The 16,924-nt window shown below is 42.4% G+C and overlaps 1 protein-coding gene across 1 annotated transcript in view; it reads right to left on the bottom strand.

The window, feature by feature from the left end:
* Positions 1-15,956, bottom strand: part of TMEM163 (transmembrane protein 163) — a 98,854-nt gene extending 82,898 nt beyond the window's left edge. Inside the window, exons 1-2 of the mRNA XM_074145672.1 lie at positions 15,803-15,956; positions 10,530-10,649 (exon numbers count right to left, since the gene is read on the bottom strand). Coding sequence (XP_074001773.1) covers positions 10,530-10,649; positions 15,803-15,956 — 274 coding nt within the window. The remainder of the gene's footprint in view (positions 1-10,529; positions 10,650-15,802) is intronic.
* Positions 15,957-16,924: the final 968 nt, after the last annotated feature.

Raw genomic sequence — 16,924 nt, 5'->3', positions numbered from 1 at the left:
AAACTTATCTGGCCCTTTTTCTGCACATCCAGAGAAGAAAAGAACAGTAGCGGGTCACACATGAAAGTCGGAAGAGATACTTAGAAGCTCTTTATGGTTCTTTGCAGAAGGCTGGTTTGCAAATGAAGGTTAATGTCTATTAAAAGTTATCTTGCCTTCCCCAGTATTCAGACTTTTGGTCTCAGTCTTTACCAAAGACTTAGGACAACCTTTATTTGAACAAAATTCATTTGACCAGGTTGTACTACCCTTTTAATACAATGTACCAAAGTTTTCCAATCTTTCAACCTGAAAGACTTGACCAACTGACATTACAGTTGCTTGACAGGATATCAAAATCTATGAATGCAAAATAGAGATCAAAACAACTGTAGACCCTTATCATTCAAGTACCATCCCCTCAATGAAAAAAAAAAAAAAAAACCAAACCAAAAAACCCAACCTCGCCAAACAACCCAACCCCACTGTATTTTTTCGTATTTTTAAGACTAATATTTGTGTAATTTTTTCAGTAAAGTACAGTAACAGATTGATCAACCCACATACACACATCATTTTACAATGCACCAGAAATGCCCACCACCACCGTGGACAAGCACAGCTGTTTTAACAGAGCACAGTGGGATTCTAGTACAGTTTATCACTGACAATGATCAATAATATTTTTTTTCTAATTAAATAGTAGATCAATTTATCAAACTGGATTTTTCACAAGATCAGTATTAACTTGTCTTTTCTCAAAAAAGTGTCATAGTATGTTACAAATCGGGAGTATCTAGGACATAAGTTTAATGCTCCTGCTGGTGGTATTTTCAGGAAAAAAAGTGTCCTTCAGTTAATACTGCATTCTTAGCCTCAGAAGGGGTGGTGTCACCTATTCAAACAACATCACCCTCTGTTATATTAGATTTTCTCTGCTACCACTCTGTATATAGCCACAGACTTTCGGATGCTCCCATTTCTCATCCAGCACTACCATTGCTTCACCAGTGTTGGCACATGTCTCAGCCAACCAAAAGTATGTTCTGCTGGAACATGGTATAGACTTGCGGGGAGTTATATTGCATTGTAAAGCAGCAGATATTATTTATGTGATTATTTCACTGTTAATAAGTTCCTCCTATAGTGCAGGCATACCAAAACAAGACGACTCATCTGCAAATAGATTTCTGTACTGAAGAAGTATTAAAATCTAACAAGCTTCGACTTTCACTGAAAGGCACTCAAACACTGCTACTGAAAAATCACAAAGAGTAAGTGCCAAGAAGCAAACACCAAGCACTATCAACCTCCCCAGCAAAGCAAAAGTTATAAACGTTACTAAAAAATTTCAGTCAGGTACAAGTTTACATTTTGTTGTTTACATTTTGTTGTCTACTAAGTTAAAACACATTAACAAAATTTCTGGCAGAAGAAAATCTAAGGAAAAGAAAGCTGTGTTCTGATTTTCATCACTTTCACTGCGGCCCAAAGAGTTTGTTTTAATTCAGTAGTGCTTTACATCCTCACAAACTTCAAACAATAAAGTGATACTGGTACAATGAATATTGAACATCCATTTTTTTTCATTAATCTTGATTTTCAGCTCCAGATGCGAAGAATTACAAGCTCATCTCTGCCAAGAAGCGCATTTTTAAATCGGGGGGAGCAGAGAAAAATTATCTCATGATCTATGAAAATCAAATTCTACTGGTCTATCGGGCATTCATAAAGAAATCTGTTAACACATTCGTGCCTTCGCACAAGAGGTAAGTCTGCAACAGCGGAGGTACTACTTTGTAACTGATACTACAGCCATTGATTGAAAATACATTTAAGACTGCAGTGATGTTCCTTCAAGGGGCAGATGTACAACCACTTACCTATGTGATATACCAATAAAGCAAAAGCAGCAATTCAGACTTGTACTAGAGGATAATTTAAATTCAATTTTATACAGAAAAAGTCAAACAGTTTTTTATGGACAAGAGTTAATACCAATTACATGCAATAAACCTAATATTCCTTTCTTCTCTAACTAATTTTGTCTACTTTTAGCCAAGACACAAATTTTTCATCCACTACAGGGTAGGGATGGCTGTTTGGCACATCATTCCCACACCACCCAATTACCGCCAAGTGGTACAGCCTAAAACCATCCCCATTAAGATCTTCTTTTCCCATACACAAAATTCACCCTCTATCTACATCTATCTCTAATGGCACAGCATAACTCTCTCAGGGATATGAGTAGGATCCATGACACCAGCCCAATTACCTGACACCGCTTAGTTATTTACCTTACTTATTTGTACATTGTACCTTGCAACACAACTCTATTCTCACAGTTGGAATCTCTGAATCATCAAACACAAAGCTGCCTTTAATGGAATCCTAGCAGAGATCTGATGGTAAAACTGAAGAACAAATTTCAAATGTCTAAAAACTGAAGCTATAAATATTTTTTATATATTAGAATATGTGTATTATATATATTTTATATGGTATAAATTATGTAATATAATATAGATGTTTATTCATTTAAAGGACATTACTGTTCTTACTGGTCTAGATATTGCACAGACTTATTTCAGACTTTTGCACAAAACCCCCACAATCTCAGAAAGGAAAAATAAAACAACATAGAAAAGAATTGTGATTATGATTTTTACACAAAATAGCCTAGACTTAACATACTTGTGTGTTCTTCATTCTTCATTAAATGATGTTATAGTGCTAGTTTTCCTTCAGTATCAGTATCCTGTTTTAATGTCAAAATTCTTTGGGATGATCTTCTCTTATGAGAAAGGAATCAGTACTTTGAACAAGGAATGATTAAATTCCGATCTTCTAATACAAAAATACAGCAGGCTCATATGTGTTAAAGTTTAACATTTAAACACAAACTCTGTAATAAAGTTCCACCAGAGCAACAATTTTTTAAATTGTTTACTGTTCAAATACATAGACAGAGATCATTATATAGCCTGTTCTGGATTTCACAGACTTCTATCATCATTTTGCCTGCCAACTAAGGAAAAGATTTCATGACGTGTGAAGCACTGCAGATTTTAGACCTACACTTCTGTTCAACAGCTATCAGTCTTGAACTTGACATCCATATGCTATTTTCTCCTCCCAAGAAAGTCACTTAAGAGTTTTGTATGCCTAAAAAAAGACAGGCCCTTACTGGCCTCTCATTTCATTTTCAGTGAATGAAAATTGCATTTTGCTGTTGCTAAGTACAGACTGACCTATACAAAAGGCCATTTTCTGCCAGTGCTGCACAGGCAATGGATTTTTTTGTCCTTTAGATGTTACGTATAATACAGTTAGGATCAAACTCTGGTTTTGACCATAGTGATGCAGCTATAACGAGGACAATAGCGTTGCACAAATGTCTCTAATATCAGAACGTTACCGTGGGAATTTAAGTTCTATATTTCATTAACACTTCTGTGAGACTACAGCCCTGAAGCAGCTGTCTTTTTGTAAGTGATGTAATTAAATGCCCTGAGAAATATGCAAAATGAGGGATCTGCATACTATTACACAGCAGTTCTATTCTGTACTTAGCTTTTACTTGTGTTTAAGGTTCTGCATGATATCATGACTTGAAATGTAACTTTCTGAATAAATGTAATGTGCTCTACTGCAAAAAAAACCTCAAACCTCTCAGGTCTTTAGGAGTGAGAAATGTAATTCTGTATAGCTCCTGGAAGAGAAAACACAAAGACAAGACTTTTCCTGTGGTCAGTGATCCTGGAGAATTCTGTTTAGGTACCCAGCTGAGACACTCTAAAACAGGCTTGAATTCTGAATGACAATCATTTGTCTGAAATTCAGTGACCTTTGAAGAATGTTGAATTGGATATCCAAACTAAAGAGCCTCAGAACCATAAACCTTCACCTGTATTCTTTATTAGCAGTAGTATTATTATACACAGCTGTGCCCAGGGTATACTAAGTATTGTGCAAACATAAGGGAAAGCTCACATATATTTAATTTTTCAAGCAAGAATAGGAATGAGTCACTGGGAAAATGATATATTCATCAATAAATTAATATAGTCATTCCCCAGAGCAGTCATCCGAGTACGTATGCCTGAGATGAGGAGCAACAGGTTGCATCAATACATCCACATCCAAGCATCCAGAGGATAACGCCTTCAACTCAATGTTTGTCCCATCTAACTCCATTTGCAGTGCAGCAGGGTAGCATAACACAGGAGGAGAATCAGCAGCTGTGTCCTACAGCTAACCAAAATGAGATTTTATGGCTCAATTTAGTCATTACAATGAGGAAAGTAGACCTGGATCCATACTTTCTAAGGCTTGTTGGCATTTGAATCTGTCTGTTAGAGAGTCTGAACTGGGATGAAGCTTTAATCTGTAAACAAGCTCTACCCTGAAATTTCTAAGTGTATGGGTCATGCATTTCAAACAAAATGCCTCTCTAATCCCAGTATGTAGAAACTCACTTTAAGAAATCATTTTTCAGTAATTCATTTTGAAACACAAATGATTTTGTATACAAAATAAGAATGTCAGTTTCTTTGCATTTATTTGTAATGTCTTATCCATGGGCCAATAGCTAATCCTATAAAATACTCCTACTTACAGAATTGTATCTATTAAGTTTCCACCCGAGATACTACACGGATTAATAGAATCATAGAATCATTTAGGATGGAAGAAACCTTTAAGATCATCAAGCCCAACCATTTAGGTAGCACTGCCAAGACTACCACTAAACCATGTCCCTCAGCCCCACATCTACCCATCTTCTAAATACCTCCAGGGATGGTGACTCAACCACTTCCCTTGGCAGCCTGTTCTAACGTTTGACAACCCTTCCAGTGAAAAATTTTCTCCTAATATCCAATCTAAACTTCACCTGGCACAACTTGAGGCCATTTCCTCTTGTCCTCACTTGTTACTTGGGAGAAGAGACTGACCCTCACCTCGCTACATCCTCCTTTCAGGTAGTTGTAGAGAGCGGTAAGGTCTCCCCTCAGCCTCCTTTTCTCCAGGCTGAGCAACCTCAGCTCCCTCAGCGTCTCCTCATAAGACTTGTGCTTTCGACTCTTCACCAGCTTCCTTGCTCTTCTCTGGACACACTTCAGCACTTCAATGTCTTCTTGTAGTGAATGAAATTCACCTTCACAAAATAACAGTGCATATTTACTACACCAGACTAAACAGTTAGCAGGATAAGACCTCGATTAATGGTTGCACTCAACTTTTCAGTTATTTCTATAAAGCTAAACCCTTAAATATGTCTGTGGAGATCTAAAAGGAGTGATCTATAAAGCAACCGTGTGGGCAGACTTCACAACCTGCCTGCTATTTCCCCAGCATTTTGCTAATGGCCCAGCGTCAACTCTTCCCGTGATGAATGAGTGGGCAGGACCTACTCGGGCATGCTCTGACCACGCTGGGACAGGCTGGCTGCAAGTCCCATCTCGACGGCTGCCTCGTGAAAGCCCTTCACAAAGCTTACATTTACAGAGGCATACATTCTAGATCTTTACCCAATCTCTGACTACAAAGAGAGCTTTTAGTGCAGAATTTGGTCTATACATTGTTTTGGTATATTGATATAACTGCTCCATTCAGCATGAAACAATTTTAGCTAATCAAATCAGGAAGATGAATAAACAAACTACATTCTGTGAATCACAAGTCTATGCTGGACAAGAAATACCAGAGAGAATAAGAGTTTGTTTTCTGCTTTGACAATACTATCAGAGATTAACTGCTTGAGCAGAAATTAAACCGTAACAGCAAAAGCTGTATTTGCATATCTTTCAAAATTATGATTTAGTAACCTAAGTGTCAAGAAACTAAGAATAATGGCTTTAAAAACACCAGAGTTCCATTCCACTGTAATAGTCCCTCCTCCACTATTATGATTCTGAAACTAGACTCAGTATGAACCTACAATACGGCAGCTACAGAAAGAAGTTACAGTTGCTATTATGAAATCATTTAGACTGCAGTCTTATACTACACACATATGTTGCAAAAAAAGATGTTCATATTATGTTATCATTCTTTTCTTATATTATCATAAAGCAGAAACAAGTAATTATATTAAAATTATTATTCCAGTACTTAGGGTGCTGAGGAATAAATTAATGTTCATTTTAATAATTTTTATTGTGCCCAGTCTCAGTTTATTACTATGTATTTCTAAAAATGTAAATCCACTCTTGATAAGAATTCTACAAGCATATGTATTTCACACAGCATTGAAATGAAAAGTGAAATGAACTTATTCCTCAGGCATTGCTCAGTATCTGACCATAAAAGTATTGCACAAAACCACAAATGTCAGAATATGCATAACTGATTCTCAGTGAGCCTAACTTTCAGTCGCTAAAGACAATACCATAATACCATGGGGCTCCACTGACCTCAAGGGTCTTACAAATTTAATTCTATAAAGATCTTACTGAAGCCTTGTGCAACTATACGCTGGAAAGCAACACCTTCAACAGCATCCAAGGCCCACAAGACCACAACCATTACCACCGTGCAGGAGCTGTATTTAGAGACAGCAGCCAAAGCTTCCAAATCATAGAATCATAGAATGGTTAGAGTTGGAAGGGACCTTAAAGATCATCGAGTTACAAGCCCCCTGCCATGGGCAGGGACACCTCCACTAGACCAGGTTGCTCAAAGCCCCATCCAGCCTGGCCTTAAACGCTTCCAGGGATGGGGCATCCACAACTTCCCTGGGCAACCTGTTCCAGTGCTTCACCATCCTCACAGTAAAGAATTTCTTCCTAATATCTAATCTAAATCTCCCCTCTTCCAATTTAATACCATTACCCCTTGTCCTGTCACTATGTTTCCTGACAAAGAGTCCCTCTCCGGCCCTCCTGTAGGCTCCCTTCAGATATTGGAAGGCTGCTATGAGGTCTCCCCGGAGCCTTCTCCTCTCCAGGTTGAACAACCCCAGCTCTCTCAGCCTGTCTTCGTAGGAGAGGTGCTCTATCCCTCTGATCATCTTTGTGGCCCTCCGCTGGACCCGTTCCAACAGGTCCATGTCCTTCCTGTGTTGAGGACTCCAAAGCTGGACACAATATTCCAGGTGGGGTCTCACGAGCACAGAGTAGAGGGGCAGCATCACCTCCCTCGACCTGCTGGCCACGCTTCTCTTGATGCAGCCCAGGATGCGGTTGGCTTTCTGGGCTGCCAGTGCGCACTGCCGGCTCATGTTGAGCTTCTCATCCACCAACACCCCTAAGTCCTTCTCCTCAGGGCTGCTCTCCAGCCATTCTCTGCCCAACCTGTATTTGTGCCTGGGATTGCCACGTCCCAGGTGCAGGACCCTGCACTTAAAATCGTCTTTTACAAGCACAGCACTTCTATGGTAAAACTCAGGATATTAAGTGCCCGATAGTAAGAGATCTGTTCTTTCAGCTGAAGCAAAAAGCTGATTTTATGGTCTGTGTATGTCCTACTTCTCCATATTAGTGAATGAAAGATGACAGTTTCATTTTCCCTTAAGCAGCCATCCCGCTCCATATCCAGCCTAGACAAGTTTAGATTTCCAAACCTAAAGAGACCAAACTCATTTTGATGTATACATCAGCATTTCACCTTCTGCATTCCAATATTTCAGGCCACAAAATAGCCCATCCAAAAGAGAATACATACTATTCACCTGTTATGCAGCAAATTTACGACGTATATAGGTATATCAATCTGAATTTATACACTTTTATAAAACACTATACACAGGTTCTTTTTAAGTCTAATGAAGGGAGTTCAGATCAATGCATCTTACACCTCATGTGCTATACATCATTACCTAATAAGGAAACTACTTTATGTATTCAGATCGAAGTACGATTTATCAATCTCTTTCAATATTACCAAGCGAAAGTTCAGCTGGGGCATCATCATCATCATCATAGAGAAAACACCTCATACCAGTCAAGATAAACCATTCCAACTTACTCTAATGCTGCAAAAATATAGCTTTGGAAGAAAAAAATACTACTTTGAAAGGAAGGACAGTGATCAAGCTGCAGCACTCAAGGGAGGGGGCGGACCATAAAAAAAAGTAAAGGAAGTCTACTTACAAACACTTGGTTGGAAAAGGAGGCTCCTGAATCACTTCCCCACCCTCCACACAGACCATGCACACAGGTATCACTCCTCTTAGTATTTTTCTTGCCCTCCATGTTACTGATTTCTTCAACTACAGTTATCAAGTCACGTCAGTTCCTTGGCCTAGTATCTTTACTATATCATGTGCTGCTGCAAAAGCAGAACAATAAGATACACTTGCAAGAAAATATTTTGAAGCATATAAGAGGACAGGACAGAAATTTACAGGAAGAATTTATAGGGGAATCAGAAAGAGTAGTGAGAATACAGTCAGTGTAGCTTGACAATTAGCACAGCAGGTCCCCATTTCTCACTGAAATGGAACATCGGGGCTGTATTGCTAACACTTTACTATTACAGATGAGGTAAAACAGAGACGGGAGGCTTTAAATAGTAGGTGTTTGCAAAGAACTGGCAGTGTCAGACACCTTAAAGTGACAACTAGTCATTATATCAAACAAGTAGCAAACTCTGGTCACCTGGCATGTCTCCCAACTCATGGATTTGGCTAGAGGAACCTGCTAAAAGGACAGCACAAAGGAAGAGAGCAGACAACGTGAGACGATAAACTGAACAGAACTGCTGAAATTGCACAGGGGAGCAAAGTGATTCTAGAAGAATGTATTTTCCTCAAAGAATAAAAAGTTTTAACACTAAGCATATCAAAAGCCCTGGCAATGCTTTTGTGGCATCTAAGTTATCCGTCAACTGTCTATACAGCTTTAATATGTATCTGTGTGCTGCTTCCTCTTTTGTTCTTTAGAAATTTAACCCCTTCAAACCACAAGGGAAAACACATTTCAAAGACACAGAACTAGTCCAGTACTAAGAGCTTATTTCGGTAGTTCAGTGCCTATCCACTCCAGCTGAGTATGCAGTCACAGTATATCCAGGCAGGGACTACCTTCTCTGCCAGTTTTTTTGTAGGGTTTCTAAACACTGCCAGAATGCCACAAATAAGGAAAACAGAAAATAAAAGCTTTCAGATAGCCTTACTAATCTTAGAAACTTTTTTAAAAGACCCTTTTAAAAGAAATGGAGTGGTTTAGTTATCCATTTTATACTTATATCTTGCAACTGTGACAAATGAAAATGTAAAATAAAATTAAGCCATTTCTCAATAGTCCCTGAAATTATATTGTTAATAGGTAACAAAATTATTCTATAACATAGGACTTACTTTTATGTTGCTTCAGTAGCAAAGACAGACTATTTCATTTCCATGTAGCACAACAAACTGGAAACTCAGATGTCCTGCTTTCTTGTATACATTCATATTCTTTACAGTGTTAGATTCTGATTTAAAGTGTTCCTTCTCTTTTCTCTTCTTTTTAAATCAAGTTATTGTACCTTTGTTTCTACATAAATCACTCCGAGTAATGTATGTTGAGTTTTCAGAGACCATTTGGTCAGATTCTAATAATCTCTCCTGGGAGCTGACACCAACTTCCAGCAGCAGGTCGTACACTGCAGATTAGAATAATAAAACACATGCTGCTGCAGCTTCAAAAAAAAATGCAAGTCTGTCTTTATCAAGCTGAAGAATGATGTTTTGAGACACCTTAGATGTCTTGTCTCCTAGACAGAGCTTTCCTTTTGTTTATACAAACATGTAAATCCAGTCATTTCTGTTTTTTTCTTCTTTTAAACAGAGAATATGCCATTGCAAAGATTTTGTTCCAGATTCCACATTCCTTACAGTAATGCAGTGTTACTTAACTGACCAAGACAGAAAGCTGTTACTTTACATATTTGCATTGAACTAAAATAAATCTTTATTTACTTTATTCCTGTTTTGAAATAAAAGAAACATATTTCATTTTTTCCATATAAAAGTGGTTTGGGTTTGTGGTTTGTTTGTTTGGTTTTTTTTTTAATTCTTTGTCTTAAGGTAAACTAGACAAATGTCTTGAAACTTAAAGGAAAAACAGTGGCTTAAAAAGAAAATGGTATTTCTCCTCCAGGTTAGCATTGTGTTAGGATATCTGTCTGTGTAATAAAGATAAATTATATATTTCTCCCTTACAATTCACTATTCTTTATTATAGCTTCCCACAACAAATGCCAGGTGGACTAAGACTTGTCATATTTGACCTCTTTCGTTAAAGGCATCCACTGCATAATGATTTTTACACTGTTTTGTAAAACGAACAGTTCCACATGCATACATGCTAACAGGAATCAACATTTCCTCTTTCTTTCTCCGACCTTCAACAACCCTATCCTCTGCAGAAAAAAACAACAGTTTTACTAATTTATAAGCACCATGCAGACACAGGCAGTCTAGAGAGAAACCTCTTTAGCAGTTGTGAAGAAAAAAACATGAGAAAGCTTCCACAAAGAGAGACATTCTGAGAGCCCAAAAGAAACAACAAAAAAAAAAAAAAGGAAGAGGTGCGAAGATTTAAAATATTCCCAATACTCACTGAAAGCAGCCACTGCAAGAGCCAGTGTGACAATAATGGAGACCCAGGAAACCCACAATGCCTTCTTTCTGTAGCTTTGAGCTTCATGAGGTTTTAGCCTTGTACTGCTTTCTAGTAAACCTGATAAGCAATAAGCAAAGAGGGTATGAACAATACATTGTTCCTTTTAAAAACACAGCTGTGTTAGTTCAGACCTACATCACATATTTACATTGTATATTACATACGGAATCAATACAGAATCAAATCCTGCTCACATTATTAAGGTTAAATGAATGAAGTCACCAGAAACACATGAGTAAGCAAGGAGAGCACACACACGTTGTTTTGATTTCACATGGAAAGCCCCACACATCAGTCACTTAGAGAGAGCACTGCAACTGTAGGGCAGTTAGGGAAACTCACATCACTTCGGTTTTCCACCTGTACATCTACACAGGAAAGGGTTCAGTCCTACACTCACTCAGATCAAAACTCGTTTCAGAACTTCAGGATCCTGAACATAATTAACACAGGAGAAAAACTCGTGCTCACCAGTCTCTGCAAAATAACCTACCGATGATGCACAGGAATTACTGCACATATTGAGCATCGAAGCAGAAGGAGGCATACTTTAAAATCAAAGCTATCACAGTTGAAAAAAACACTTGAAGCATAATGTCCTTCAAGTGAGGTAAGAATACATCCCCATCTAGAACTAACTGAAGAAACAATTCTGTCCTTATTGTGATCAGTACAGCAGTCTGTCGAGCACAAGGGAATGGGATTGCTTTCTCCTTTTTGATGCTTTCAATTTGTGGAAGTCTTTTTTCCATTCACCTTAAATCACAGTGAAGAATTCAGGTTAAAAATAAATAAAATAACAACACTCTTTGGTTCTCATTCTCTCAGTCTGAATCCTAAGCCACTTTTAAAATGCATTCAGAATTTAATATATTTGCCTTCCATATCTCCCATCCAGATTCTTTTGCGCTTAAAACATTCACTTAATTTGAAACATACATTCTTCTTCACCAGCAAGTTCCTGCTCAAATCTGCTTAACTGGAGAGAACGCCTGACGGCTTTTAACCTTCTTAATGAATTACTACAGAAAGTGTGGGTGGTGCCTCTTAGACGACGATCACTTTTCAGAGGGACTTGCCTGCACTGAGTGCACTGAACTGGGGCGCTGGCACAGCCTTTCAGTAGCTGGTCTAGTGCCTTAGACAAAGGGTTAAGAGCACGGGCTCTGGCAGACTCAGGAGCAGATTAAAACAGAACAGCTGAAGCTGTTACTATCCTCACCTTCCCCAGTTTTCTCTCTGATGGCTATTGCCACTTTCAATGCAGGGACTTTTGATCTGGTTATCGGTGTCCTCCTGAATCCACACCGTGTCTCACCAAGTTTATTAATGTTAACAGATATTAATTTCAACTGACTGTAACGTACTGGCTGAAACCTGCAATGGTTTTGGAATCAATTCAGAAGAGAATCCGACATCCCTGCCTCAGGGGCAGCAATGTGTCAGCAGAGGGGCAGGCATCCAGGGGTGGCAACAATTCGAGCCACCAGATTTCATTCTGCCACTTGAAGTCAGTCAAAATTACTGGTTCTAATCCTAGCATAATTGGTGGGATTCGCACTGTCTTGGAAAGATCCTTCATGCTTTTTTCACCATAATTACAATAAAGCAGAGAGAGTTTCTTTATGGTAGTTCAGAAAGCCACTGTGAGAATTTCACACTTGTACTGTGTTTTTAGAAAACTTAAAAAATTACCTCACTTTAGTGCTACACACTCCCCTCGTTATGAATGGAAAAGAATTTGCAAACTTGCAATGCAGGATAATTACTAGGCTCTACATTGACATGATATCTGTTTCTTATTATGTCCATTCTTTGTCTAATACATGAAAACAAGTCTGTTTAATACATGGAAACAGATGACAACTCTGAAAGGTTTGAGCCTTTCACTGATAGTACTGCACAGCTATTTCTCACAGAGCCCGCTTTCATTTGTGTGAAGAAATACTTCTTTTTGCCCCAATGTTTGGCCTGTCTTCTGCCCCTACATATAACGATGCACAGTTTAATTGCACAAGTAATTTAACAACACATCTTGAAAGGAGAGATTTCTACTAATATAACCATAGAAAAAACACATCCTCTCACGTTTTGCGTGTTCACCCCTCCTGCCCCCTCCTCAATCTAAGGATTTTAAATTATGGCCCAAACCTTGTTGGAATGTACAGCAAAGTAGGTTCTCTTAGTTAATTTTAATTATCAGTATTTCAAACCTCAGGTAAACACAGACCAGAATGACAGACACCCTCACCTGTTTCCTTCTTTAACGACATCATGGCTACAGCTCACTATTACCTGGGAACTCCAACATACACAGTTGATACTTACAAATCAAATATTCTAATTAAATTGAGAAATGAATAATAAGCCCCACAGCTAGTGCAGCACTGCTGATTACTATTCACATGTCAAGCACGTGTCCAGTATGACAGAGACTGCAATCCTTATAAAACTGAACCACTTCTGCCGTGTGTGTGTGTTTCTCGCTCCCTCTCAAAATGGCTGGCGTATTCTAGCTGTCAGAGATGTGATCCCTTCCTTCCCAAAATAATCCAAATAAATTTTCTGTATTTACAATTTTCATCCCTGAGAAAGATCATATTATTCTTACGAGTGTCCTAGGGGACAGCACATAAAAATACAAACTCGTCCACGTGACTACCAAGCCCATAACATAAAAATTATTTAGAAGCTCATTAATTCACACGCAACAACACAATTCACAAGGTAAACGTCCTTATTTTTTCCACTGACCACAAGAAAACAAGTTTTAAGCATCCACAAGAGGCTGAAAGATAATTTTTCGGTATGACCTGCATTGCTACAAATATAAAAAGCTATTATCTACTAATAAAATTCCTCCGCCCTGAAATTAACATACTGAATAATTTTCTTGCCATTAATTTATTTAACACATAGATATCCTTATGGTAAAGAAATGATGAGCTGGTGAAACTCACTGAATTTTTATTTTATCTTTCAGTACCTTCATATATTAACAGATTTTCTTCCCATAAAAAAAATCAGAAGGAGAAAAAACCTGCCTAACAGTTGCAGAACACAAGCTTGGCATATTTGTGAAGTGATTCTAGGATATTCTTTACCATATGCTGACTTACCAGAAGTACTTTTCTATTTGGCTAAGGGATCATTTTAAAATGTCAAGCTAGAATTTGTGGAAGAGATAAGGCTAATAGAAAAATTGTTCACCTAAGATGTTAATTTAAGGACCCCATCCACGAAATTATCACTGATTTTGGATCTGGCTCTTAAAGAACAAGTATCTTGTTCCAAAATTTAGGGTTAGTTTTTATTTTTAGCAAACATGGAAGTATCATCTCTATAACTGGATCTGCTATGATTCATTGGAAAAGATCATAAGAAAAAGTACAATCTAAAAGGACAGACTGTAACAATTTCAACCGGGACAACCTGCAAAAATCATACCAGATTTTCCTCTACAATGACTGGGAATTATCCCAGTAGATGGAATCTGTGACTATAGGAAAGGCTAAAAGAAAGCTACTGCAAGGGCCATAGAAAGAGTGTGAAGGCAGAGAAAGAAATAAAATCAGCACCTTCAGTGTCATCTCCCTCCTAGAAAGAGATAGGGTTAGGTACCACAGACACTCTCTCATTTGTGAATTGCCCTTAATACCAAATGGCCAGCTTTCATCTTTAGCTCTGTCATACTGGGCACAAATTTAAAATTTCTGTAATCAAACTTCCAAGTTTGAACTATAATCAAAATTCCCCATTCCCGTTATTTGAAACGGAACTGAAGCCTCAAATTGCCCTCATTCACAATGTCTGTCCTCTGCCATTGGCAGTGACAGCGAGGGTACCCCTGGAAAAAGGGGTGTCCCCAGCCCTGACATGACTGAAACCTGTCAGGGACGATGGTGACTGCTCTTCCCCCTTACTTCTCTACTTCATGTCTAGGATTTGTGAGCAGGCACGGGCATTTGGGAAGCTGGGGAGAGAACAGGAGATACAGAGGTTACATGTAGGATGGGATGAAGACCGAGAACACAAAAGGGACTCCGGGATGACGAAAGCAAAAAGAGAAAGCAAGAAAAGGCAACAGAAAGGCTAAGGAAAGCCTATACGTGGAATAAAAAATGGAGACAAATTGTGTGGAAGAGAAGGCTGGCAGCGTTGAGGACAGGGCAATGGGAGGGGTTAAAATGGCAGCTGCCTTTACGGGCAGGAGGTCAGCGAGCGCCTGACAGACACCCGAGAGAGGTGAGCTTCACATCAAAGACTAACACAGTTTGAGAGCAGGCAGCTTTCCATCCCTGCTCAGATATTCAGGCAACTAACACAAAACGAGCGATGCGGTAGAGGCAGGGAGACGAGGAGTCAGGTAAGCGCCCTGACCCCCGGGCTGTGGCGGACCTCCCCAGCCCCTGCTCGGATGGCGGCTGCCACAAGCCCCGCCGGCAGGTAACCTCAGCGGCCTTCCTCCCTCCTTCCCTCCCTTCAGCGGCGAGAAAACCTCCGGCACCGCCTGCCCCTCCGGGGAAGTCCCCAGGGCCCCCCGCCGCCACCTGCGCCCCTCGGCCCGGTCTCTCTCCCCCTCGCCTGTGGAGCGGGAGCGGCGCCATGTGCCGCCGGCACCCGCTTCCCCCGCCAGCCCGGCAAGTTTTCGGGCGAGGTGAGAACAGCCACGAATAGAGTTTATGAAAAAAAAAAGAAATATTTTAAAGCTGTCGCGGGGTGCTGGCACGAGAACTAAAACGGGGGAAAGCTTCGAGGGCGGCGCGGGGAGGTGGGGGCGACGTTAAGCCAGTGCCAGCGGCGGGCTGAGGGGAGGCGGCGGGGGGCGCTGAGGCGGCGGCAGGGCGGGAGCGGGGCCTGCAGGCCCTCACGCCGCCGGAGACCGGGGCGGGGGGGGGGCCGAGGGGGTCCGGAGGATCACCGGGGGCTGAGAAGCAGGGCGGGCGGCTGCGGGCAGAGAGCGGCCGTGGGAGCAGTTAGGAACCGGTGTGGGGCTGTCAGGGGCTGACAGAAGAGGGGGCGGGAAGGGCTGCTGTGGCGGAATGAGGAGGAGGGCAGGGGTCCGGGAGAGCCAGGCGGGAGGGTGCTGCGAGAAAGGCGGAGGAGAAGCTGTCGGGGGTGGGTGTCCGGCGTGTCGGGCCGGAGGGGAGGTGATGGGGCACGCCACAGAGGCGGGCAGCGTGCGGGGTGAGGGACGGGCGGGCGCTCACCTCTGTCCTCCAGCCCCTCGCTGAACTGCCCTCTCTCCCCGATCCGCAACTGCTCCTGCTGCTGCTCCCGGGGGGGCACCGGCGAGCTGGCCCCGGGGGGCTGCACGATGGCGGGGTCCGGAGTGGCGTCCAGAGGGGCAGCGGACGGCTCCATGTCTTGCGGGGCGGCGGGAAGCGGCTGGAGACTGTGGCAGCGAAGCGAGGAGCGAACGGAGCATCCAGCCCGGGTGCGAGCCCGGGGAGAAGGAGGAGACTCCGGCTCAGAGCATCAGGGAGACGGGGACAGGCAGCAAACAAACTCCTTCAGCTGCTCCCCGCCAGCCGCTCCCCGCGGCCGCCTCATCACTAACCTCGCCGGCGGCGGAGGGAGGGAGGGGGGAGCAGGTGGGAGAGCGGTGCCGCCTCCCCGCGCTGCCCTTCCCCTCCCCGCCCCGGGGAGCACCTCCGGCGGCGGGAGCGGCGCCCGGCGCCGCAGCGGGGCGGGGGCGGCAGCCGGGGCCGGGCGGCGGCTTGCCCCCGTGCGGAGCGGCCTGTGAGGGTGAGGAGAGGTGGGCGGGAAGGGCTCTGGTGAGTCGCCCTCGGGGAGCTGCTCGCCCTGGGGAGCCCGCAGGCAACCTGCGAAAGGTGCGGCAGGACCTTGGGCTTAAGGTACGTCCCCGGGGGCAGCCGAGAGAGCTGGAGACCTGTCAGCCTCTCCCGCCATGGTGGGCTCTGCCTTCCTCCTCCTCCCGCTACCAGCTCTCTCAGGGGGAAGAGTTGTCCGGTGACTCCGAGCCCTTGCACAGAAGAGCGGAAGGCAGACACCTCACGCCACTCCAGAGGAATGTGGGTGCTGGCCCTGAGGTGCAAGGCCCAGGCCACATCACCTCCTCTGGCCCTGTGGTGTGAGACCGCTGCCGCCTCACCTCCCCTCACCCTGAGGTGCCAGGCCCTGGCTGCCTCACCTCCCCTCCGCCTGTGGTGCAAGGCCTGGCCGCCTCACCTCCCCTCGCCCTGAGGTACAAGGCCCCGGCAGCCTCACCTTCCCTCACACAGGTAAAACTCAGTGTTCCCCTTCGCCAGGGGATTTGCTCATTCCCCATCCACCATAGCCCCTTTTCAGGATTGGAGCCAAATCACCAC

This window comes from Numenius arquata, chromosome 3, assembly GCF_964106895.1.
Source record: "Numenius arquata chromosome 3, bNumArq3.hap1.1, whole genome shotgun sequence".
Classification (NCBI taxonomy): domain Eukaryota; kingdom Metazoa; phylum Chordata; class Aves; order Charadriiformes; family Scolopacidae; genus Numenius; species Numenius arquata.
The sequence above is the reverse complement of the archived record's forward strand: the minus strand, read 5'-3'. Positions and strand labels throughout refer to the sequence as shown.